Source organism: Mesoplodon bidens (genome assembly GCF_964165515.1).
Source record: "Mesoplodon bidens genome assembly, chromosome: 4".
Lineage (NCBI taxonomy): Eukaryota > Metazoa > Chordata > Mammalia > Artiodactyla > Ziphiidae > Mesoplodon > Mesoplodon bidens.
In genome coordinates, this window is record NC_138160.1 from 9,600,966 (window position 1) to 9,627,929 (window position 26,964).

Below are 26,964 nucleotides of genomic sequence, written 5' to 3' on the forward strand. Positions count from 1 at the left end.
CCAGATTAGAGAAAGTGTGGTACACGGCTGAATTAAAAAGAGAGTTATGATTAAAGTGTTGAGGAGAAGGGCATTGGTGCAAGAGCTGAGGATGAAGAGGGGATAGGGGAGGAAAAATAACCTTCTCTCTACCCTTCTGGGTTCCCACCTGAGACCCCTGTAATAAAAGACTAACAAGAGAGGACCAGACATCTATAAACACACATGTATAAATGGGGGACACCCAGGGAAAAATGAATGACTCAAGGAAGTGGCTTAGAACGCTGGCTTATATGTCATCTTCCATAAAGAGCAATACGTTTGTGGAGAAATGACAGGACAAGGGAAAGCAGTTTTTGAAGAGTTCTCATCACAAAGAAGAAAAACCATCCCCCCTTTTTGGTACCTATATGAGATGATGGATGTTAACTAAACTTACTATGGTAATGTTTCACAATATATGTAAATCAAATCATTATGCTGTACACCTTAATTTAACACAGTGATATATGTTAATTATATCTCAGTAAAACTGGGGAAACATAAAGGAATAAAATAAGAAAAGTTATGTCCTGCTTTTAGGCAAATGGGGGAGGGCAGGGAACTTTTCTTGTAATTGCTTCTTCTCTGTTGCCTCCAGCTCAAAATAAATGTCAAAGTTGCATGTTTTGAGGTGGCATATTCTGCTACCCTTCAGAGAGCAGGGTCAGATAAAAAAGGAGCTAGCTGGTTAAAGAGTTGAGACTTCATCTAAAGAGTAGAAACCATGAAGGGTTTTAAGTAGTAGTTGTGTTGGTCAGAAGAGTTTCTTGCTGATAGTGTGGAGAATGGGGCAGAAATCGGACCAGGAGGTCCAGGTAGGAGAGGGGTGGACCCCAGGAAGGATGTGGTGGCCCTCATCCAGGTTAGAAGTGGGGATGGAGAAACACGGACAGGTTTGGAAGATGTTTAAGAGGTGGCATTGGCAGGATTCCATGATACTTGGATGGGGAAGGGGTAGGGGAGGGCTGAAGAGAAAGCCCAGGTTTCTGTCTTGGGCACCTCTGCCAGTTACTGGTGGTATTCATCATTGACTAAGGAATGTGGGTGGGAGGAGCGGGTTTGGAAGGAACATGTTTTGGGTTTGATGTGTCGAGTTTGCTTTGTTGGTGGGATACCCAAGCTGAAATATCCAGTAGACAGATATTTAGGTAAGAAACTCAGAAAGAAAGATTAGCTAGCAATAAGTGATCCGGAAGTTTTAGGATGATAACTTGATCCATGGGAGGGGATAGGATCACCAAGGGAGAGTGTAGGGGATGAGAAGAGGGCTTAGTCATACATCTGAGGAACAGTGGCATTTCAGAAAGCAGAGAGCAGAAGAATTCACAAAGAAAATTGAGTGGCTGGAGAGACAGGAAGAAAAGCAGAAGGGTGAGCTATCAGGACATTTGCAGAAAGTGTTTCAAAAGGATGGAACCAGCAAGTGGTAAATGCTACAGAGATGCCTAGTAAGATGGGAACTGACTAGTAACCATTGGATATTGCTACAAGACAGTCATTGGGGAATGATGGAAGACGGTTTCAGGAGAATTGGTGGGGGGTATAAGTAGCAAGAGTGAGAGTAGAGGTCTCTGGAAGTTAGACTGAAAAGGAGTCAGATGATTGGTGGTGGGTGGCGGGAATACAAAGCCAGGTCCATGGGGATTATTGCTGGTCATGGCAATGAACTGGATGTTTATGTCTTCCCTCCAAATTAATATGTTGAATCCTAATCCCCAAGTGATGGTAATAGGAGGTGGGGCTTTGGGGAGGTAATTAGGTCCTGAGGGTGGAGCCCTCATGAACAGAGTTAGTGCTTTAATACAAGAGACTCCAGAGAGCTCCCTCACCCCTTCTGCCATATGAGGACACAGCGAGAAGACACCCTATGAACCAGGAAGCGGGCTCTCACCAGACACTGCATCTGCTGGCATCTTGACCTTGAACTTCCCAGCCTCCAGAACTGTGAGAAATAAATGTTTGTTGTTTAAGCCACTCAGCCAATGGCAGTTTCTTACAGCAGCTTGAATGGACTAAGACAGTCATATATATTTTAAGATAGGAGATCCTTGAGCATGTATACCAGCTTACTGCTGCATGACAACCCCCAGACTCTAGTTTAAAATATGTTTAGAGTTGATGCATCTGCGGATGGGCTGAGGGTCAGCTGATCTAGACTGCCTTTGCTGTGTGTCTGTGGGTGAGCTGGACCATTCAGCCGGGTCCACTCTGCTCCGTGCATTTCTCATCCTCTACCTGGGACCATTGTATCAGCCTGGCACGTTCTTCTTAGGGAGATAGCTGAGGCACAAGTGTAGAAGGAGTCCCATCAGTGAGTGTGTGTCAAGCTTCTGTGGGCATCATGCCTGTAGATGTCCTGTGAGCCAACGTTCTTCTTGACAGAAGAACTTTGAAGCCACGTGGCAGAAGGCAAGGTGAGGAATTTAGGCCGTTAATACAATCTGGTGGGAATGAATTTGCAAGGCGGGAGGGGTTGAAGAGAAAGAGGAAGTAGTTTGTAGCACAAATATATTCCCCAGAAGTAGATGGGGAATCTTTAAAGCACTGCAAGGGGAGGAGAGATTGGCATCTTTAAATAGGAGAAGAAACACCCTCCTTTCCACTAAGAGGGATGTGGGGAAGTTCTGGGGGTGGTGGGGGAAAGTTGAGGGGGTTCCCTTGTGGTTTCCGTTCCCTCTATGAAGTAGGTGTGTCATCTCCTGGGAGAGGGGTTTTCTGTGAGGTAGGTGACTTAAGAGTGGGAAAGTTTAAAATTCCCCCTTTGGGGTTTGGGGGATTGTTGCTCAGTGGAAATCAAAAGTGGATATGACGCTTCTAAGAACACGTAAATATTAACCTTTTTTCTTTAAAACCATGACAATGAACCGAGGGGAGCTTTCCTTTTCTTTGGTAACATAGATAGCTTGAAAGATAGTCCAGCTTGGCTACCATGGACTTCTATCCCCCGTACACTTTCAGAGAAAATGCCATTGGCCATCCAAAGCGAAGCCAGAACCCTGGGGCTGGGGTGGTACCAGGAATCATCTTTGACTTTTCTCTTTCTGTTACTTGGCTCAGCCCAATAATCACCAAGACCTGTCCATTCACTTCACTCTGAGTCAACAACTCCTCTCTACCCTCCGGCTCTCCCCGGGGGCTGGCCACCATCTCCTCTGTCCATTGCACACCCACTCGGTGATCACCCCACCTCCCCCACCACTGGTGACGCTTGTGGACGGTGTGGACGGGATCCACACCCGGCAGCCAGTCAAGAACCATCGTCCCTACCTTGCAGTCTTACCGAGTGGCCCTAGCCTAGATCTCCCTTTCATAAGATGAACTTTTGATTTTAGAATAGTTCAGACTTACAGAAAAACTGTAAAGATTGTGCAGAGAATTCCCGTATACCCCACATCTGGTTTCCCCTGTCGTTAGGCTCTTACACTAGGATGATACCTTGCACAAAGCAAATAAGCCCATGTCGATGCATTTTTTTTGAATTTTATTTTATTTTTTTATACAGCAGGTTCTAATTAGTTATCTGTTTTATACATATTAGCATATACATGTCAATCCCAATCTCCCAATTCATCACACCACCACCCCCACCCCTGCTTCCCGCCTTGGTGTCCATACATTTGTTCTCTACATCTGTGTCTCTATTTCTGCCTTGCAAACCAGTTCATCTGTACCTTTTTTCTAGATTCCACATATATGTGTTAATATACGATATTTGTTTTTCTCTTTCTGACTTCATTCTGTATGACAGTCTCTAGGTCCATCCACGTCTCTACAAATGACCCAATTTCGTTCCTTTTTATGGCTGAGTAATATTCCATTGTATATATGTACCACATCTTCTTTGCCCATTCGTCTGTTGATGGGCATTTAGGTGGCTTCCATGACCTGGCTATTGTAAATAGTGCTGCAACAAACATTGGGGTGCATGTGTCATCTGGAATTATGGTTTTCTCTGGGTCTATGCCTAGTAGTGGGATTGCTGAGTCATATGGTAGTTCTGTTTTTAGATTTTTAAGGAACCTCCATACTGTTCTGCATAGTGGCTGTATCAATTTACATTCCCACCAACAGTGCAAGAGGGTTCCCTTTTCTCCACACCCTCTCCAGCATCTGTTGTTTGTAGATTTTCTGGTGATGCCCATTCTAACTGGTGTGAGGTGATACCTCATTGTAGTTTTGATTTGCATTTTTCTAATAATTAGTGATGTTGAGCAGCTTTTCATGTGCCTCCTGGCCATCTGTAGGTCTTCTTTGGAGAAATGTCTATTTAGGTCTTCTGCCCATTTTTGGATTGGGTTGTTTGTTTTTTTAATATTGAGTTGCATGGGCTGTTTATATTTTTTGGAGATTAATCCTTTGTCCATTGATTGGTTTGCAAATATTTTCTCCCATTCTGAAGGTTGTCTTTTCATCTTGTTTATAGTTTCCTTTGCTGTGCAAAAGCTTTTAAGTTTCATTAGGTCCCATTTGTTTGTTTTTGCTTTTATTTCCATTATTCTAGGAGGTGGATCGAAAAAGATCTTGCTGTGATTTATGTCAAAGAGTGTTCCTCCTATGTTTTCCTCTAAGAGTTTTATAGTGTCTGGTCTTAAATTTAGGTCTCTAATCCATTTTGAGTTTGTTTTTTTTTTGTATGGTGTTAGGGAGTGTTCTAATTTCATTCTTTTACATGTAGCTCTCCAGTTTTCCCAGCACCACTTATTGAAGAGGCTGTCTTTTCTCCATTGTATATTCTTGCCTCCTTTGTCAGATTAGTTGACCATAGGTGTGTGGGTTTACCTCTGGGCTTTCTATCCTGTTCCATTGATCTATATTTCTGTTTTTGTGCCAGTACCATACTGTCTTGATTACTGTAACTTTGTAGTATAGTCTGAAGTCAGGGAGCCTGATTCCTCCAGCTCTGTTTTTCTTTCTCAAGATTGCTTTGGCTATTCGGGGTCTTTTGTGTTTCTACACAAATTGTAAAATTTTTTGTTCTAGTTCTGTGAAAAATGCCATTGGTAATTTGATAGTGATTGCATTGAATCTGTAGATTGCTTTGGGTAGTATAGTCATTTTCACAATATTGATTATTCCAATCCAAGAATGTGATATATCTCTCCATCTGTTTGTGTCATCTTTGATTTCTTTCATCATTATCTTATAGTTTTCTGAGAGCAGGTCTTTTACCTCCTTAGGTAGGTTTATTCCTAGGTATTTTATTCTTTTTGTTGCAATGGTGAATGGGATTCTTTCCCTAATTTCTCTTTCTGATCTTTTGTTGTTAGTGTATAGGAATGCAAGAGATTTCTGTGCATTAATTTTGTATCCTGCAACTTTACCAAATTCATTGATTAGCTCTAGTAGCTTTCTGGTGGCATCTTTAGGATTCTCTATGTATAGTACCATGTCAAACAGTAACAGCTTTAATTCTTCTTTTCCAATTTGTATTCCTTTTATTTCGTTTTCTTCTCTGATTGCCATGGCTAGGACTTCCAAAACTATGTTGAATAATAGTGGTGATAGTGGACATCCTTGTCTTGTTCCTGGTCTTAGAGGAAATGCTTTCAGTTTTTCACCCTTGAGAATGATGTTTGCTGTGGGTTTGTCATATATAGCCTTTATTATGCTGAGTTAGGTTCCCTCTATGCCCACTTTCTGGAGAGTTTTGATCATAAATGGGTGTTGAATTTTGTCAAAAGCTTTTTCTCCATCTACTGAGATGATCATATGGTTTTCTTCTTCAATTTGTTAATATGGTGTATCACATTGATTGATTTGCATTTATTGAAGAATCCTTGTATCCCTGGGATAAACCCCACTTGATCATGGTGTATGATCCTTTTAATGTGTTGTTGGATTCTGCTTGCTAGTATTTTGTTGAGGATTTTTGCTTCTATGTTCATCAGTGATATTGGTCTGTAATTTTCTTCTTTTGTAGTATCTTTGTCTGGTTTTGGTATCAGGGTGATGGTGGCCTTGTAGAATGAGTTTGGGAGTGTTCCTTCCTCTGCAATTTTTTGGAAGAGTTTGAGAAGGATGGGTGTTAGCTCTTCTCTAAATGTTTCATAGAATTCACCTGCGAAGCCATCTGGTCCTGGACTTTTGTTTGCTGGAAGGTTTTTAACCACAGGTTCAATCTTATTACTTGTGATTGGTCTGTTCATGTTTTCTATTTCATCCTGGTTCAGTCTTGGCAGGTTATAGCTTTCTAAGAATTTGTCCATTTCTTCCAGGTTGTCCACTTTATTGGCATAGAGTTGCTTTTAGTAGTCTCTTAGGATGCTTTGTATTTGTGCGGTGTCTGTTGTAACTTCTCCTGTTTCATTTCTAATTTTATTGATTTGAGTCTTCTCCCTCTTTTTCTTGATGAGTGTGGCTAATGGTTTATCAATTTTGTTTATCTTCTCAAGGAACCAGGTTTTAGTTTTATTGATCTTTGCTATTTTCTTTGTTTCTATTTCATTTACTTCTGCTCTGATCTTTATGATTTCTTTCCTTCTACTAACTTTGGGTTTTGTTTGTTCTACCTTCTCTAGTTCCATTAGGTGTAAGGTTAGATTGTTTATTTGAAATTTTTCTTGTTTCTTCAGATAGGATTGTATTGCTATAAACTTCCTTCTTAGAACGGCTTTTGCTGCATCCCATAGGTTTTGGATTGTCGTGTTTTCATTGTCATTTGTCTCTAGGTATTTTTTGCTTTCCTCTTTGATTTCTTCAGTGATCTCTTGGTTATTTAGTAATGTGTTGTTTAGCCTCCATGTGTTCGTGGTTTTTTTTACTTTTTTTCCCCCTGTAATTGATTTCTAATCTCATAGCATTGTGGTCGGAAAAGATGCTTGATATGATTTCAATTTTCTTAAATTTACTGAGGCTTGATTTGTGACCCAAGATGTGATCTATTCTGGAGAATGTTCCATGTGCATTTGAGAAGAAAATGTAATCTGTTGTTTTCAGATGGAATGTCCTATAAATATCAATTAAATCTGTCTGGTCTGTTGTGTCATTTAAAGCCTGTGTTTCCTTATTAATTTTCTGTCTGGATGATCTGTGCATTGGTGCAAGTGAGGTATTAAAGTTCCCCACTATTGTGTCACTGTCCATTTCCTCCTTCATAGCTGTTAGCATTTGCCTTATGTACTGAGGTCCTCCTATGTTGGGTGCATATGTATTTATTACTGTTATATCTTCTTGGAGTGATCCCTTGATCATTACGTAGTGTCCTTCCTTGTCTCTTGTAACATTCTTTATTTTAATGTCCATTTTATCTGATATGCGAATTGCTGCTCCAGCTTTCTTTTGATTTCCATTTGCATGGAATATGTTTTTCCATCCCCTCACTTTCAGTCTGTATGTGTCCCTAGGTTTGAAGTGGGTGTCTTGTAGACAGCATATATATGGGTCTTGTTTTTGTATCCATTCAGCAAGCCTGTGTCTTTTGGTTGAAGCATTTAATCTGTTCATGTTTAAGGTAATTATCGATATGTATGTTCCTATTACCATTTTCTTAATTATTTTGGGTTTGTTTTTGTAGGTCTTTTTCTTTTCTTGTGTATCCTGCCTAGAGAAGTTCCTTTAGCATTTGCTGTAGAGCTGGTTTGGTGGTGCTGAATTCTCTTAGCTTTTGCTTGTCTGTAAAGCTTTTGATTTCTCCGTCAAATCTGAATGAGATCCTTGCTGGGTAGAGTGATCTTGGTTGTAGGTTCTTCCCTTTCATTACTTTAAATATATTGTGCCAGTCCCTTCTGGCTTGTAGAGTTTCTGTTGAGAAATCAATCAGCTGTTAACCTTATGGGAGTTCCCTTGCATGTTATTTGTTGTTTTTCCCTTGTTGCTTTTAATAATTTTTCTTTGCTTTTAATTTTTGTCAATTTTGCTACTATGTGTCTTGGCATGTTTCTCCTTGGGTTTATCCTGCCTGGGACTCTGTGCTTCCTGTACTTGAGTGGCTATTTCTTTTCCCATGCTAGGGAAATTTTCGACTATAATCTCTAAATATTTTCTTGGGGCCTTTCTCTCTCTCTTCTCCTTCTGGGACCCCTATAATGCAAATGTCGCTGTGTTTAATGTTATCCTAGAGGTCTCTTAGGCTGTCTTCATTTCTTTTCATTCTTTTTTCTTTATTCTGTTCTGTGGCAGTGAATTCCACCATTCTGTCTTCCAGGTCACTTATCCGTTCTTCTGCCTCAGTTATTCTGCTATTGATTCCTTCTAGTGTATTTTTGATTTCAGTTACTGTATTGTTCATCTGTGTTTGTTTGTCCTTTAATTCTTCTAGGTGTTTGTTCTTTAATTCTTGTAGATCTTTGTTCAACATTTCTTGCATCTTCTCAATCTTTGTCTCCATTGTTTTTCTGAGGTCCTGGATCATTTTCACTATCATTATTCTGACTTCTTTTTCTGGAAGGTTGCCTATCTCCACTTCATTTAGCTGTTTTTATGGGGTTTTATCTTGTTCCTTCATCTGGTACATAGCCCTCTGCCTTTTCATTTTGTCTGTCTTTCTGTGAATGTGGTTTTCATTCCACAGGCTGCAGGATTGTAGGTCTTGCTTCTGCTGTCTGCCCTCTGGTGGATGAGGCTATCTAAGAGGCTTGTGCAAACTTCCTGATGGGAGGGACTGGTGGTGGGTAGAGCTGAGTGTTGCTCTGGTGGGCAGGGCTCAGTAAAACTTTAATCTGCTTGTCTGCTGATTCGTGGGGCTGAGTTCCCTCCCTGTTGGTTGTTTGGCCTGAGGTGACCCAGCACTGGAGCCTACCCGGCTCTTTGGTGGGGCTAATCGTGGACTTTGGGAGAGCTCACACCAAGGAGTAATTCCCAGAACTTCTGCTGCCAGTGTCCTTGTCCCCACAGCCACCCCTTGCCTCTTCAGGAGACCCTCCAACACTAGCAGGTAGGTCTGGTTCAGTCTCCTATGGGGTCACTCTCCTTCCCCTGCATCGTGATGCGCACACTACTTTGTGTGTGCCCTCCAAGAGTGGAGTCTCTGTTTCCCCCAGTCCTGTCGAAGTCCTGCAATCAAATCCCACTAGCCTTCAAAGTCTGATTCTCTAGGTATTCCTCCTCCTGTTGCTGGACCCCCAGGTTGGGAAGCCTGCTGTGGGGCTCAGAACCTTCACTCCAGTGGGTGGGCTTCTGTGGTATAAGTGTTCTCCAGTCTGTGAGTCACCCACCCAGTGGTTACGGGATTTGATTTTATTGTGATTGTGCCCCTCCTGCCATCTCATTGTGGCTTCTCCTTTGTCTTTGGATGTGGGTTATCTTTTTTGGTGAGTTCCAGTGTCTCCCTGTCGATGATTGTTGAGCAGTTGTGATTCCAGTGCTCTCGCAAGAGGGAGTGAGTGCATGTCCTTGTACTCTGCCATCTTGAACCAATCTCCTCAATGCATTTTTGTTATTAACTCAAGTCCATTTTTTTATTCAGACTTCCTCAGTTTCCCCCTAATGTCCTTTTTCTGTTCCAAGATCCCAGCTAGGATCGCATGTGACATTTTTTTGTCATGTCCCCTCGTGCTCCTCTTGGTTGTGACAGTTTCTCAGACTTTATGACTTTGACAGTCTGGGGAGTGCTTGTCAGGTACTTGTCAGGTAGAGTGTCCCTCAGTTTGTATGTGTCTAGTGTTTTTTTGTTTGTTTGTTTGTTTGTTTGTTTTGCGGTAGGCGGGCCTCTCACTGTTGTGGCCTCTCCCGTTGTGGAGCACAGGCTCCAGATGCGCAGGCCCAGCAGCCACGGCTCACGGGCCTAGCTGCTCTGCGGCATGTGGGATCCTCCCAGACCAGGGCACGAACCCGTGTCCCCTGCATCGGCAGGCGGACTCTCAACCACTGCGCCACCAGGGAAGCCCCAAGTGTCTGGTGTTTTCTGCGTGATTAGAGTGGAGTTGCGGGTTTTTCAAAGGAGGACTACAGAGGAAAGTGCCATTTGCATGACATCATATGAAGGGGTTTGTTAAAGAAAAAGAAATGTTCAATGACACCTGTTAGAGATGGTCAGGCAGACTTTATTCAAAAATCATCTCAAGGGCTTCCCTGGTGGCGCAGTGGTTGAGCGTCCGCCTGCCGATGCGGGGGACACGGGTTCGTGCCCCGGTCCGGGAAGATCCCACATGCCGCGTAGTGGCTGGGCCCGTGGGCCACGGCCGCTGAGCCTGCACGTCCGGAGCCTGTGCTCCGCAAAGGGAAGGGGCCGCAACAGTGAGAAGCCTGCGTACCGCAAAAAAAAAAAAAAAAAAAAAATCATCTCAATAGGTATGAGGACCATCACAATGGCATTTTGCACCAGGGGAGAGGGTAGGCTCAACTCCGATTGCAGCATGGATATGTGGGTGTTTATAGCCAAGGAGCAGGGGTCGGGGTTTGGGGACGGGAAATGACTAACAGGAAACATCAGGGAGATTCCGGCCAAACCTACCTAACAAGATCCTTGCTGAAGACAGGCCAGGGTGATCGGATATCCCCTGGGGGCTGGTGGACGATGAGGAATGACCAGATAGCACGGTGGGGGTGAGGGTGGTTCTCGTTAAACTGACTTATTAGCAGGGTTATTGCTAAAATGAGATTTTACAAGGAAGGGCACAGATGGGCCTGGGGAGAAGTTTCAGGGGCCTGAGTGAAGTTTGATCAGGCAAAGAATCTTTGTCGGCACAGGCTCTGGACATGACCGTTGACCCTGATCACTGGGCTGAGGTCATGTTGGCCACACTTCTCTCTTGTGAGATTACCGCTCCACCGCCATCCCCAACATAGTCTACTCTTTGGAGGGGAGTCTCTGTGCACAGCCCACAAGAGAACGAGTGGGTGCTTATGTATCACCTCCTTGGGAGTGGAGCAAATGCATAAGGTTTTTGGAGTTTTTCTGCCCAGAAATTTGTCTGTTAGGCCCTTCTTATACAACACCTTATCTCCTGTCATTTTCACAATTGTGAGGTTGATATTATCTCCCATTTTCCAGATGTGGAAACAGAGACTCAGCGAAGTTGACCTACCTCCTCAGGCTCACCCAGATTTTAAGTGGCAGGCTGGGAGCTTGAATTGGAATGTTCTCAGAGCCAGCTCTCTTAAGTACTCTGTTCTCTGTCTGCATGGCCATTTAGTTACTCCACTGAAGCTATGTCATCAAGAATTAACTTATTCCCTGGGCCGCTTAAGCCCTTCTCTTAGGCAGGGTAGGGCTCATGGGGTCAGTGGAGGATGTTCTTTAGCTCTGTGTGGTCAGCCCACTCGTTAAGTCCAGTCTGAGGACTTCAGGAACCAAATCCTATTCCATACGGTCAAAGTTGGACTAGGCTCAAACTAGATTTCCATATGGGGCACATTCTGTTATGCAAGGAAGGCTGTGTTCTTCCTATCATCTATCTATCTATCATCTATCTATCTATCTTACTGAAGACAAAGAAAAAAGCTCCTTTTGGTTAATTGTCATGATTTAAAGAAGAAAGGTTAATATCTATTCAGGTTAATATCTATTCATTCTTAGCAGCACTGGGTCCATTCTTGATTTCAGTTGAGCGAGGTTGTCTTGTGATAACAGGTATTGTTCTGGCATCCTGGGAAAGCCAGTGGGGAGCTGAGAGTGATTTCACTGACAGCTCGAGCCTGTAGTCAGTAGTCAGAACGAGTGGACTGCACGTTGGTTTTTCTGATCTCTACATAACATGCAGAACAGACCTGTATAATGGGTCGTTTGTTTTGTGGATTGTCAGTTTTTTCTCTCCCCACCTGTTCAGAGTGTTTAGGATATATCGGTGCAAAGGACATCGTGCTGAAAATACGGTGGCCACGCTCTTTCACGTTTTTAAAGAAACGTTTCCAAACGAATTGCAATTCGTTTCGCTATGACCCTGGCTAAATCTAACTGACAGGTGCTGCAAAGTGTTTAGCTGGACGACAAACCCAACTGAGATCAAAGGACTCCCCTCCCCCGCCCCTGCTCCAACAGTTGAGAGCAGTTAAGCTGCTTTGGGCACCTGACAGCCAGCATCGTCCCCTGGCGGGGGTGTGCTCTGTGAAGGAGAGCAGAAAGCAAAGTGGTGTGAATGACTCAAAAAGTGTCAGCTGCTGGTTGGAACCTGTGAATCACAGAGCGGGAAGGTCCCACCCATTTGCTTCTGGCTTGTTAACCCCCTGACGCGATCACATTAGTCAGTGCTTATCTCAGAAAGTCACAAAGCTACATAATTTTTGCCATGAGTTCAGGAGGTGGGCTGAGGTCCATGGTGAGGGGACGACACTGCTTCTGGAGGAGCCCACACTCTAGTTTCTGTTGCTCGTTTCGTTTTTAACTTGGAAGTTGAGGAGAAGGATGTACTGTTGCTTGGCCAGCAGCCTGCAGTGTCTGGGTGCCATTCAAGGAGGGTAACTGGGTCCCCGCCTGCACTCTGTCTGTCTCAGTCGGCGTGCGATGGGGTGACGGAGCTCCCGCCGTGGGAGGAGTTACTGGTGGGCGTGCACAGCACTGGCAGGACCCGGATGGAGGCCCAGGAGACACAGGAGACAGTCGCTGTGGCAGGCGAGGGGTGGGGTCTCCACGCTGCTGTGCTGGGGGCCTCCTCCGCTCCCTCGGCCTCCCAGTCTGCAGGGCAAGGGGGGCTGCATCTCGGGAGCACCTTGTGTCCCATGGCTGCCCGCCCTCCGGAGGAGGCCTCACCTCCTCTGCCATGTGTCCAGTCTCACCAATTGCGCTTCCTGATAGCAGCCCGGGGCGGAGCCTCAGGGGTCCTGGCTTCTCCGTGGTGCAGAGGCCTCCCTGCGAGGAGCTAGTGGTGCCCAGTTAGCAGCAGAAGTCGCAGTGCAGTGTCCACCAGGCGTCACACCTGCAGCCCCGACAGTGGGGCTTCCGGGGGGCATGTGTGGGGTGGGGATGATGGCGGGATTTCTGAGCCAGTCCTCGGCGTGTAAGGACGGAGGCTGGGTCCCCAGGCCCTCCATCCAGGCTCAGGTGAGAGCTTCTGCAGACTGCCCACCCTCCCGAGGTGTGTTAGCCGTCACGATTAGGGCCAGGATGGAAATGGCAACCAAGGGGCAGGCTGGCGGGTCAGGGGTCAGGGAGAAGGTGAACAGGAGAGGAAGCCATCTCCCACCTTGGTCCTGAAATCTGAGCCTCTAGGACAGTGGCCCTCAACAGGGGTGATTTTGCCCCCATAGGGGATATCTGACAACGTCTGGACACATTTTTGGTTGTCCTACCTGGGAGGGAGGAGGGGTATGGTAGCTACTGGCGTCTAGTGGGTGGAGCCCAGGGATGCTGCTACCCATCCCACACTGCACAGAAGAGCCTTACAACAAAGAATAATCCGGCCCCAGGGGTCAATAGTGCCAAGGTTGACACCCTGTTCTAAGGGACTAAAGAGTTTTCTGGGGGGGAGGGTGGCGTGTCATTTCACTCGAGGACTTAATAAATGTGGTCAGTGGGCTTCGGGCAGCATGGGCATTTGACTCCAGAGCCTCTTTATGTGGCACAAGAGTCGTTTGAGGATCTTTCTCTGGGTGAGCCAGGAGCATCCTGGGAACACTGCTTGTTACGTGATGTTCTCCTTATTCACCGCTATCCAAGAGTGCGTGGGCTTTTTGAAAACCCTCTGGGAGTGAGCAGAAAATCAGGCCCTTTTTTGGAAGTGCGAGACGATAAAGGGGAGAAATCTATATTCTGAAATGAATATTTTTACCTGCTTGGGTTTATGGATAAGGGTCTGGTTAGCAATACTCCCTGGGTTCCCTGCCTCTGTGTGTGTGTGTGTGTGTGTGAGAGAGAGAGAGAGAGACAGCCCTCTGAGCGGTGATAGGGTGGCAGTGTGCACTGGCATATCCTGTTGTTCTGATGATGAGATGAAGACTTTCTCCTCCCTGAGGCTCTGGAGTTCTGGGAAATGGCTCCGAGGTTCATCTTCTGTTTTACCTCGGCGTCTCCTGCCGGGCGCCGACAGCGTGCAGGGCCTCCCCGCTGACCAGCCGGCGTCTGCGTCAGGCCAGCTCGGGTTTGCCCACGCCACCCCCGCAGTGTCCCTGCTCCCCACATTCCCTCCTCAACAGGTTGATGGGACAGCTGGGCTTCCAAGTGGCGTGGCAGGAGGGCGTAATGCACCAGAGCAGCAACGGCATGGCCGGAGCAGGGCCCGCTGTCTTCTCGTTTCCTGGACTCCTGAGAATTATTTTTTGCGGCCTGAGAGGCGCGCGCACACACACACACACACACACACACACACACACACACACACCCCAGAGCGGTGGACCATGCCACGTTTCCCTCTGTGTAGGAAGGCCGCTGGAATGCCCGCTCTTTGTGGCGTGTGGTCCATACATGTGTGTATTTCTCTTTGCAGGGCACGCCACCATCACCAACTACTTGTTGAACTATTTCCCCGGCCTTGACCTTGAAAGGAGGAACGTGTTTGGGTTCACGGCCCTGATGAAAGCCGCCATGCAGGGCCGAACGGAGTGCATCCGAGCCCTGATGCTAGCAGGTACGTCCCCACCTGTGCCCATGCAGTCCCAGGGTCCCGGGAAATGCTGAGTTGGCTCCTTTAAAGAATATGTGTTGAAGGGATGAATTCCCCCCCCCCATAGAAACCAAGCCTAGTGGATGCAGCAAAGTAACGTTTCTTTGTTGAGAGGTATGGCTGTCATAATCCGAGTTGAAACAAAAACAAAAGCTCCGGCCCGCTCCGCGGCGCGCATGCTCCGTGCGGGGCTGCTCCAGCTACACGGGATAATGAGCGCGGGGCGGGGGGGCTGGGCGAGCCGCGCTGGCTGGGGCCTGGCGCTTGGCGGCGGCCCGGGGGCGCTGTGCGCGGCTGCTGAAGGGGCGGCGGCGGCGGCGGCGGCCAGCACTGTGCACGCCAGTGTGGCTCTCTCGCCCGACGCGCGCTCCCGGCCTGTCTCCAGGGCCCTCTGGAGGTGACTCGGGTGGGCCGGGCAGGGCGGCGTTGCCGGTTGGGAGGGCGGAGATGAGGCGATGAGGAGACAAGCCGCCGCCGCTGCCGCCGCCGCCGCTCCCTTCCTGCCCCGGCCGTAGCGGGAGTCCGAGCAGGGGAGAGGCCAGCTGTACCCCCGCCGGGTTGCGAACCCAGACAGAGGAGGAGGAGCCGCCCGAGAAGCAGGCCAGCGCCGCGGGGAAAGGAGGCCGCCGCTTCGGTCGCAGCCGGGGGCCGTCCGGGTTCACGGGCCGCCGCGCTTCCTCTGCGGACGCTGCACTAGGCGAGGCCGCGGGGCCGAGGAAGCCGCCCCCGGAGCCCCCGCCCGCCGGCGCCGCCTCCGAGCCGCCTCGGCCGTAGCCGCGGCCCGGGCAGGAGGCGGCGGCGGCCGGCGAGGCGAGGCGGCCCGCGCCCTGCCTGTCAGGCCACCGGCCCGGCCGTTTTCGGCCCGCGGACCGCCCCCGATGCGGAGGCGCTGCCGCCAGGGCCATGCCGCAGGCGCCGCAGCCCTACGAGTTCGTCAGCGAAGAGAACAGTCCGAAATGGCGGGGACTGTTGGTCTCGGCTGTGCGGAAGGTTCAGGAGCAAGTACATCCCAATCTCTCAGCCAATGAAGAGTCTATTATGCTGAAGAGCTGATTTTTCAGCTGCTTAATAAATTATGCATGGCCCAACCAAGGACTGTTCAAGATGTGGAGGAACGAGTTCAAAAGACCTTTCCTCATCCAGTGGATAAATGGGCTGTTGCTGATGCACAGTCTGCCGTAGAGAAACGAAAATGAAGGAATCCTCTCTTACTGCCTGTGGACAAAATCCATCTTTCATTGAAGGAAGTTTTAGGGTACAAAGTGGACTACCATGTGTCCCTATATATTGTGGCTGTACTAGAGTATATCTCAGCTGATATTTTGAAATTGGCTGGTAATTATGTATTTAATATCCGACATTATGAAATATCCCAACAGGACATTAAAGTGTCAATGTATGCAGATAATTTTTTTTTTTTTTTTTTTTGCGGTACACGGGCCTCTCACTGTTGTGGCCTCTCCCGTTGCGGAGCACAGGCTCCGGATGCGCAGGCTCAGCGGCCATGGCTCACGGGCCCAGCCGCTCCACGGCATGTGGGATCTTCGCGGACTGGGGCACGAACCCGTGTTCCCTGCATCGGCAGGCGGACTCTCAACCACTGCGCCACCAGGGAAGCCCTGCAGATAAGGTTTTGATGGACATGTTTGATCAGGATGCTATAGGCTTGGTTTCTCTTTGTGAAGATGAACCTAGTTCTTCAGGTGAATTAAACTACTATGACCTTGTCAGAACTGAAATTGCAGAAGAAAGACAGTATCTACAGGAACTAAATATGATCATAAAAGTGTTTTGAGAAGCTTTTCTTTCTGACAGAAAGCTGTTTAAACCTTCTGATATTGAAAAGATTTTCAGTAACATTTTAGATGTACATGAATTGACCGTGAAACTTTTAGGTTTAATTGAAGACACAGTTGAAATGACTGATGAAAGCAGCCCTCATCCGTTAGCTGGAAGCTGTTTTGAAGATTTGGCTGAGGAACAAGCATTTGATCCTTATGAAACATTATCACAGGATATTCTTTCACCAAAATTTAATGAACGTTTCAGTAAGTTGATGGCCAGACCTGCAGTGGCTCTACACTTTCAGTCCATTGCTGATGTTTTTTTTTTTTTTTTTTTTTTCTTTTTGCGGTATGCGGGCCTCTCACTGCCGTGGCCTCTCCCGTTGCGGAGCACAGGCTCCGGACGCGCAGGCCCAGCGGCCATGGCTCACGGGCCCAGCCGCTCCGCGGCATATGGGATCCTCCCAGACCGGGGCACGAACCCGTGTCCCCTGCATCGGCAGGCGGACTCTCAACCACTGCGCCACCAGGGAGGCCCTGCTGATGGTTTTAAAGAGGCAGTTCGTTATGTCCTTCCACGCCTTATGCTGGTGCCAGTATATCATTGTTGGCACTAATTTGAATTATTAAAGCAATTGAAAGCATGTAGTGAAGAGCATGAAGACAGAGAATGTTTGAACCAAGCTATTACTGCTCTCATGAATCTCCAAGGTAGTGTGGACTGAATTTACAAGCAGTATTCACCTAGATGCTGACCTGGGGATCCTGTTTGCCCTTTTTTATAATCGTCAATTAAGAAGCAAGCACCTGGCTATTAAAAAAAATGAATGAAATTCAGAAAAACATAGATGAATGGGAAGGCAAAAATATTGGACAGTGTTGTAATGAATTTATTATGGAAGGCCCATTGACAAGAATTGGTGCTAAACACGAATGGCATATTTTTCTCTTTGATGGCTTAGTGATTAGCTGCAAACCCAATCATAGCCAGTCACACCTTCCAGGATACAGTAGTACAGAATACAGATTAAAAGAAAAATTTGTCATGAGGAAAATACAAATCTGTGATAAAGAAGATACTTGTGAGTGCAAACATGCTTTTGAATTAGTATCCAAAGATGAAAACAGCATAATATTTGCTGCTAAGTCTGATGAAGAGAAAAAGAATTGGACGGCAGCACTTATTTCTCTTCATTATCATAGTACTCTAGATCGAATGCTAGATTCAGTATTATTGAAGGAAGAAAATGAGCAACCACTTAGATTACCGAGTCCTGAAGTGTATCGTTTTGTGGTAAAAGACTCTGAGGAAAACATTGTTTTTGAAGACAACTTGCAAAGTAGAAGTGGAATCCCCATTATTAAAGGAGGAGCTGTGGTGAAATTAATTGAAAGGTTAACATGTCACATGTATGCAGATCCCAGTTTTGTTCACACTTTCTTACTACATATCATTCATTTTGTAAACCACAAGAATTGCTAAGCTTACTGATTGAACGATTTGAAATTCCAGAGCCAGAACCTACTGAAGCAGATAAATTGGCAGTAGAGAAAGGCAAGCAGCCAGTCAGTGCAGACCTTAAAGTGTTTCGCAAGGAATACGTCTAGCCAGTACAATTTAGGATCTTAAATGTGTTTCGGCACTGGGTTGAACACCATTTTTATGACTTTGAAAGGGACTTGGAGTTGCTTGAAAGACTAGAATCCTTCATTTCTAGTGTAAGAGGGAAAGCTATGAAGAAATGGGTAGAGTCAATTGCTAAGATAATCAAGAGGAAGAAACAAGCTCAGGCAAATGGAATAAGCCATAATATTACTTTTGAAAGTCCACCTCCACCAATTGAATGGCATGTCAGCAGACCAGGACAGTTTGAAACGTTTGATCTCATGACACTTCATCCAATAGAAACTGCACATCAGCTGACACTTTTGGAATCTGATCTCTACAGGAAAGTTCAACCTTCTGAACTTGTAGGGAGTGTATGGACCAAAGAAGATAAAGAAATAAATTCTCCAAATTTATTAAAAATGATTCGCCACACCACAAATCTCACTCTCTGGTTTGAAAAGTGCATTGTGGAAGCAGAAAATTTTGAGGAATGGGTGGCAGTACTAAGTAGAATTATAGAAATTCTGCAAGTTTTTCAAGATTTGATTAATTTCAGTGGTGTATTAGAGATCGTCAGTGCAGTAAATTCAGTATCAGTCTATAGACTAGATCATACCTTTGAGGAAAGAAAAAGGAAAATTTTGGATGAAGCTACGGAATTAAGTCAAGATCATTAAAAAAATATCTAGTGAAACTTAATCAATCCACCTTGTGTGCCTTTTTTTGGAATATATTTAACAAATATTCTGAAGACTGAAGAAGGGAATAATTTTTTAAAAAAGAAAGGGAAAGATTTAATCAATTTCAGTAAGAGGAGGAAAATAGCTGAAATTACTGGAGAAATTCAGCAATATCAGAATCAACCTTACTGTTTCTGGATAGAACCGGAAATGAGGAGGTTCTTTGAAAACCTTAACCCCACAGGAAATGCTTCTGAAAAAGAGTTTACAGATTATTTGTTCAACAAGTCACTAGAACTTGAACCCTGAAACTGCAAACAGCCACCTCGATTTCCTAGGAAATCAACTTTCTCTTTAAATTCTCCTGGAATAAGGCCTAATACAGGCCGACATGGCTCTCCCTCAGGTACTTTATGAGGTCATCCAACACCATTAGAAAGAGAACCATGTAAAATAAGCTTTAGTCGGATTGCTGAAACAGAGCTTGAATCAACAGTGTCAGCACCAACCTCTCCAAATACACCATCTGCTCCACCAGTATCTGCTTCTTCAGACCTTAGTGTGTTTTTAGATGTGGATCTCAACGGTTCCTGTGGAAGCAATAGCATCTTTGCTCCAGTCTTCTTGCCTCATTCAAAGTCTTTCTTTAGTTCGTGTGGTAGTTTACATAAACTAAGTGAAGAGCCACTGATTCCTCCTCGAAAAAAATTTGATCATGATGCTTCAAATTCCAAGGGAACTATGAAATCTGATGATGACCCCCTGCTATTCTGCCAAGACAGCCTCCTCCTCCAAAGGTAAAACCCAGAGTTCCTGCTCCTACTGGTGCATTTGACAGGCCTCTGCATTGTCCACCACCGCTGCCGCTGAGAGATCCTCTTCCTGATACCCCTCTACCAGTTCCCCTTTGGCCTCCAGAACACTTTATAAACTGTCCATTTATTCTTCAGCCACCTCCACTGGGACATCTTCACAGAGACCCAGACTGGTTCAGAGACGTTAGTACATGTCCAAATTCTCCAAACACTCCTCCTAGCACACCATCTCCAAGGGTACCACGTCGATGCTATGTGCTCAATTCTAGTCAAAATAATCTTGCTCATCCTCAAGCTCCCCCTGTTCCACCAAGGCAGAATTCAAGCCCTCACCTACCAAAACTGCCACCAAACACTTACAAACGGGAGCTTTCGTACCCCCCATTGTAGAGACCTTTGCTAGAAAATGCAGAAACTCCTCAATGACCCTAGCCATATGTAGTAGTCATTGACACTGGAATGGTATTTGTACAGTTTTTTAAAATTTTATTCAAAAAAGTCATAGTATTTTAGTACTTTTTAAAAATAATGTTCTTACAAAAATGCTACTGATCAAATAAGCTTTTAAAAATTGGAAAAATAAAAATACAGAAGTCCTTTACCATTATCCTCAGGTGATCAGTAGCATTGCCTTGTCTTGGATCCTCAGTGCTGCCCAAAGGCCAGTATAAAGAATTTATATTGCACTGTAGACTCTGCTAAAATATGGTTTAAAGTGACCTTGATTGCATTGAAAGTGGATAGTGCATTTGTGGAATTTTTCAAATTTGAGTAACATGACTTTTTAAGGCAGTGAATTTATACACATATAGGGGGTGTGTGGTGATACTGATTTTTAAGCCTCTTTGACCATCTTCCAGTTTTTACGTCTAGTTTTTACATTTAGGAAGATCGTGAATAACACCCACTGTTCTTAAACTCCTTAATGCCATGTCTTTAAAGCCAGAATTTGCTGCTGAAGACAAAAGTGAAAAATAGAACGAAAATAATAGAATGCACTATGTTTATTGTTTTGTCGAAGTGTAAACAGACTACCTAACCCAATCATAGAGGAAAAAAGGGCATATATCTTATACAGATGTGCCTTTTTGTTTTTGCAGACTATGGTGTCTTTAGCTAATGAGTTGCCTATTGTTTTGGAAAACAAAGTTGATATGCCATACATGTACAGTTTTGTTTATATTGTACATTTAAAGATAATGCTAATAACCTATATAAATTTATGTGACTCAAGGCCTGTAGTACAGTCTGCTACTTTACTAATTCATAAAGCCGGAGGATACGTTTCTTATGACATAGGAACCAACTGCATTGCCTTCAAAACCAAGTAACTTTCTCTATAAACCTCATGATAACTAAAAATTTTTAAAGTATTTTTTTAGGTTGGTAATATTTAAACCAGCAGACACTTAAAGCTTTATTAAACTTTTTAATCAGAGATGTGATTAAAACATTTATTTGCCATTTGTATTCCTTCATTCTAAGTGATGAAAAAGCGTGTTTTCCTCTTAGTGCTGTAGAAGCAGTTGTAAAGTAGCCAAAAGCCACATTGTTTATTTACTGGTCTGTGGCCTTTTACTGTGCTTTGTATCAGAGTTCCTAACAAGATTAATAAATCACCCCAGTCTTAATTTTTAAAAGAAAGAAAAAAAAAAGCTCCTGCTTTCAGGGTGGGTGGGAGGTCACAGCACTGGTCACCCCGTAGGCCAGCCCTCCTGTTTCTTCACCCCCTAGCCTCCTCCTGCCTGCATTTTTCTTCACAAACGTGTGCTCTGGTCTTGACACCGGCAAGATGGTCCTATTGAAGGTGGGCAAAGGGATGGCAGGGTCTACCCAGGAGCCTTCCCGGGTGTCTGCTTGCTGGTGGGTGGAGTCACGTGGTCATATGATGTTGTAACTGAGCAAGGGCTTGTGTTCCTGCAGTGCAGAAAGCCATACTCTGACGGTGGGTGTTCACAGCAAAGTTAGGGTTTATTTGCAGGGCACCAAGCAAGGAGTACTGGCAGCTTATGCTCAGAAGACCTGAACCTCCTGATGGCTTTTAGGCAATGGTTTTTAAAGACAGTGTTAGGGGAGAGGGTTGTAGGTTGCCTGACCAGCTTGTTGACCTTCTGATCAGCTGGTGGTGAGGTAACAGGGTGACGCTTCAGGAGTCTCAATCATCAACCTTAGGGTTCCAGCCGGTCTGGGATCTAGTGCTTGTGGTCAGTATAGAGTCACCGTCCTCCGCTGGGAGGGGGTCTTAGTTTCTGCAGAACAACTCAAAGATATGCACCAGATTGTCACCTATATCCCTTCAGGAGGAACTAGGAGTCCTGTGACTCTGTTGTCCTGGTCATTAACTGCTTAAGTCTGCTCTTTGGAACTTGAGGAAGGCCTAGGAGACTAAAGCTTTTTTTCTACAAATAAGAAACAGGGGACATGGATGGGCTTTTGCACCCGGGAAGGCCTCACAGGGTCCTGCTCGGTTTCAATCCCCCCTTTTCTTTGATGTGCATCGATCCTGAGAAGAATAGGAGTGGGACAAGAAAGGGATTAAAGTTTTGGGTAGAGAGGTTCATCATACATTGCGGGAGTGGGAGTTGGTTTTAGGGGTCTTGGTCTCCGTGTGGGGCAGTTTCTTTCTACCTGGCATCACACTGGAATGTTCTCAGGCTGGGCCAGCACGGCAGGCCCCCCTTTGCCCTTTTGGCCTCATCATCTTGAGGGAAGCCCCTCCTCTGAGCCTCTCTGTCCTCATCTGTGAAATGGGAGTAATGACTTCTTCCCCACCTCCCTGAGGATGAAATACATCACTTTGTAAATTCTCTGGGGCTATACATATTTAAGGAACTACTGAGCTGAATTCCTTGTGACTAATCTCTAGTTGTTTTCCCCCTCACTCTAAAATGGAATTAATGATCATTGTTAGGGCACAACCTCATTGGGTTATTCTGACAATAAAATGAGAAAATGTATGTGAAGCACACACCCAGGGTCAGGCGCAGAGGGAGCATCTCAAACAGTGGGAGATGCTGTTGTCGCCGTTATTTAATTTCATTATCTTAGTTTATTTTGTTTTTGTTCTTGGCACTGGGTTCAGCCGGTCTTGCTTGGCTCTACGAGCTCCCAGAGAGGTGGCATCCCCTCCAGTCTCAGTATCTTGAGGACCACGTTAAAATTCTTCCAGGCATCAGCCTGGGCTAGTGGCTCTGTTTAGACAACTTGCTTCTTTTTGTAAATAAACCTTCATCTGGGGATAATTTTAGGTGTATGGAAAAGCGACAGAGATAGTAGAGAGAGCACCCACAGAGCCTCGACTCAGCACCGCCCCCCCCCGACCATGTTAGCATCTTACCGAGAGGCAGAAACTGCACAATACAAGTCACTAAAGTCCAGACTTTATCCAGATGTCACCAGTTCTTCCACAGATGGCCCCTGTCTGTTCCAGCATCCCAGCCAGGCTCCCACACTGAGTTGTCACATGTCCCCAGTCTGTTCTGGTCCCCGGAAGTTGCTCAGTCTTCATGCCTTGTCCATGACTTGGTCTTGACACTGGCCAATGAACACTGGTCCCCCAACCTGAGCCCATCTGTCTTTTTCCTTGTGATTAGATTGGGGTTACAGGATTTGTTACAAACCTACTTTGGATTGTTTTTTTCTCCTGCTTTGACTGAAGTGTTTTAGGGGATGCTGTAAGAAAAATAAATTCAGTAAGCAAAGACAGAGGCTTCGAAGATGAAAACCTTCTTGGAATTAAAAAATATCCTAATTAAAATTAATCTCATTGGTTGTGCTTTTGACTCAGTGACAGTTTCATTTTTTTAAAGTGAGATAGCCGTTTCCACAAGGTTTATCAATGACATCAGGGAGGGATGGTTCCTCCTAATTTAATGGTGATTAGGGTACTTTTGTGTTTTGGGGGGAGCTTCATCTGCTTTTACTGCTTCTGGATCTAGTTATAATTGAGTGTAAATTAGCAATTCACTTTTACAACCAAAAACTTTCGATGTCAATCCAGGCATTTTCCCCAATGAATTAATTTGAATTACAAACCCTCTTGTTTTCAGATTAATTGCCTTCTAATCAGTCTGGACCGTGCATGGAATTTGCTGTCATTTTTTCCCCTGAGTCTGGTAGAGGTTTCAGGCATTTACAGATCACAGAACCTTTCAGATCTCGCGAGAGATGGGCCTGCTTAAGGGCAGTGTGTTCAATGCTAATGTGTTTTTTTCTTTTCCCTTAGTTATTTGGATAATAAATTTGGCATTGAGTTTTATATACCCTACCTTTTCTGTTCCTGTCAACGTGAGCACAACCCCATCAAAGTCTAGAATAATCCACACGAGTGCAGACCTCTAGTGCCTCTGTTCCTGAACTGTACCTGGTCAGAGCAGAATGGCCAATAGAACCAACTTGGAAATCAGGACCCCTGGTTTCAAATTCCAGCCCCACCATTCAGCCCCTCTATACCCAGGGCCAGTCACCTCCTGCTATGGGCCTGTTTCGTCTATAAATTTCAGTGAATGTCAGTAGTTACTGCAGGAGGTCATGGTGTGGATTGAGTGAGTTCACACTTGACAGCTCTCGGGGGCTCGCCTGGCATGGAGGAAGCTGTCCGTTATTGTTGGCTGTCATGGTTATTGGTGACTTTATGTGTTCACTATTATGTGTTAAATGAATGAAAAACTATGGTATATTTTTCCCTTTGAAAATATCCTTGTGATCAGACACTTAAACTTTCTTATGGAGGGTAACTCAGGTTTCTTAATCTTGGCACTGTTGATGTTTGGGGCCAGATAATTCTTCGTGGTCGGGCTGTCCTGTGGGTTGTAGGATGTTTAGCAGCATCCCTGGCCTGTGCCCACTAGATGACTGTAGCACCCCCCAGTTTTGATGACCAAAAATATCTCTAGACATTGCCAAACGTCCCCTAGTGGGAAAGTGGCCTCTTGTTGAAAACCACTGATATAACTAATGTAAATGGGAAATGAAGGGAAAGGTGAAAAGAAAATCTGACACCTTTTTCAGGGAGCTTTTGAGCTGCCCTCTAAGGCTTTTATTGTTTAACTTACAGAATATTTTCATTTTTTACTATTGCCACTAAGTTACCTTATACTTTTTCCCAGGATAGTGGGTCACATTTTCTTCTTACAGATGAGTGTGTATGTTTTAAAAGAAAAAACAATACGTGATTGAATGCCTTTCCTGGGTTTGGTACATAGTGATAGAATACTTGTTGAAATGTTTAAACACTTTGCAACAGTATTTTAAAGTCTTCTTATTTCCGTTTGAATTCATCAATACTAAGAAAAACTAAGGCTGTAAAGATCCTAAAATCTGGGTATTTCTTTTGGATTGATGTTTACAGAATCAGGTCATCCTGTGATCATTTTAAAAGCAAAAGGCCATGAGCATTACTACATGTTAATAGTTAGGATAAAACTGTGTATCTCATTCTCATTTTTTCAAGTGCCGTGTTCTTCTGAACCTGAGTGTCTTTCTGCACCTAGGTTGAATTTCCGAGTTGCAGTTTCATAATATTCAATAAGAACTATTTCCTTTTGGAAATAATGAATTATTGAATTGAGTGCCCCCCTAGACTGTTTAGATTTTCCAATAGTTCATAAACTATAGGTGCATATCAGCTCTTATCTTACCTCGTTGGGCCGAACGAAATAGTGTCAGAATTACCAGAACTCAGGCTTTTGATAAAAATATAACCAAGTTCTCGGGCTTCCCTGGTGGCGCAGTGGTTAAGAATCCACCTGCCAATGCAGGGGACACGGGTTCGAGCCCTGGTCCTGGAGGATCCCACATGCTGCGGAGCAACTAAGCCTGTGGGCCACAACTACTGAGCCTGTGCTCTAGAGCCCACAAGCCACAACTACTGAGCCCACGTGCCACAACTACTGAAGCCCACGCGCCTAGAGCCCGTGCTCCGCAACAAGAGAAGCCATTGCAACGAGCAGCCCGCACACCGCAAGGAAGAGTAGCCCCCACTCGCCGCAACTAGAGAAAGCCCGCGCGCAGCAATGAAGACCCAACGCAGCCAAGAATAAATAAATAAAATAAATAAATTAAAAAATATATATATAACCAAGTTCTGAACAGCTGATATATTGGCTCTTTGGTTTTTGGCGTCCCAAGGAGTAACGTCAGCTCTGCTGTTGAGATCCCAGGGGTTGGGGATAGGGCTGCAGAGCCTTGTTAATTCAGTGGAATATTAATGCCCCCAAGAGACAGGTGTATTTAATAAATGGCTCTTAGAAGCCATATGAGGGAAGCCCTGATTGTCTCTGAAGAGAAGCAGAAGCCGGTGGAGGTTGGCAGGTTCCAGACTGGCTTAAGAGAGCTGGCTTTCATACCTGAGGTGTTGGTGTCATTGCTGCGGCACTTGGGTAGCAAAAACAAGCAAACAGAAGCCTTGAATCTCTCTGGGATTCCGGGCAGCAAAGCAGACGGAAAGGAACGTGTAGGAGGCTCGTTTAATGAACAGAGAGCAGAGGCACTCCCGCTGTACTTCGTGTGCTCATCCTTGTCTTAGGCAAGACCTGACTATGTGTGTCTGGAAAGCCGAAGGATATGACATCACCAGAGAGGTTTCTTTCTGTTTACAGAGGAAAACATGCATTTTCTGTGACTAAGTTGGAATAGTGTCAAGTTCTTGGGCAGAGAAAGGGCTAAAAATCAGGCATTTCATGTCACCAAGGGCGCTGTTTTAGCCTGGGCACCCATGAGAGCCAACCGTGAGACAAGGGGGCAAGTGGTTGTTCTGGAAAGTCACCCTTGGAAGCCGGTCAGGCTTAAGGAAGCCAGATTGGGAAGACTGGAAAACGTACCAGTGTGAGCTCGTTAGCTGGCTACCCTGCAGGCTGTGGGCTTGAGCCCTGCTGAGACCCTCTGAAAGACTGAAATGCCTGAGGGTAGGGTGGGATCACCTGCCCCACCCCCTTCAAGGGCTCTTCCCTGTGACCCTGCATCCTGAGTATACCCCAAGTGCCCAAGATACAGGCCACAGATAGCACAGGAGGAGGCCTGTAAAGACTGGTCCACAGTGGTCTTGTGTGGCTGTCACCGGCGGAAAATGGCGATTCCCTTGGTTCTCGTCCTCTCGAAGAGAAAGAATTCAGTCCAGAGACATAGAGCAGTTTTAAGTAGCAAGAGTTTTTTATTAAGCAAAGCAAAAGTACACTGGAGAGAGAGAAGGGACGCGGGGTTGTTTGGAAACTGGAAGCAGCCCCGTGGTAGGGCTGGGGTTGGTTTTTCAGAGCAGTGGAAAGCCCCTCAGGTCCTGGATCATTTGACCGCTGAGCTGATTGACAGCTTTAGGTTATATAACTTCTTCCTTCTGCGCAGGTGCTTACCCACAGGCACCCGAGCAAAACCCACAGAAGGGTGATGGGTGCAGAAACAGCAATGCTAATTTATTACAAACACAGCGTAATGAACCCCGGGGTACTCTGAGTCACCTTTTAGGTCTTGGTATGCCTGCACCAACCTGTGCTGGCGGTTTTATCTTGTTTGGTCTTGATAAGGCTGGAGACTTAACGGTCCTTGACCACAAAAGGGAGGCTCTCTGGGCATGTTCTAATCACTGGT

General features: G+C 45.4%; 1 protein-coding gene and 1 pseudogene across 4 annotated transcripts in view; both read left to right on the top strand.

Moving 5' to 3' along the window:
• The window catches only part of ANKRD33B (ankyrin repeat domain 33B), an 85,939-nt gene that overhangs the window by 54,018 nt on the left and 4,957 nt on the right, over positions 1-26,964 (top strand). For 2 of the 3 annotated variants that reach the window (XM_081231734.1, XM_081231735.1), the window contains one exon: positions 14,319-14,459. In XM_081231734.1, the coding sequence (XP_081087860.1) occupies positions 14,319-14,459 (141 nt within the window). Of the gene's footprint in view, positions 1-8,841; positions 8,894-14,318; positions 14,460-26,964 lie in introns of those variants that run through there. The other variant, XM_081231736.1, reaches the window with a different exon arrangement.
• LOC308616580 (son of sevenless homolog 2-like) lies at positions 15,399-19,809 on the top strand (annotated as a pseudogene). The gene is made up of 2 exons (XR_014017876.1): positions 15,399-15,891; positions 16,113-19,809. The product of XR_014017876.1 is annotated as a son of sevenless homolog 2-like (transcript).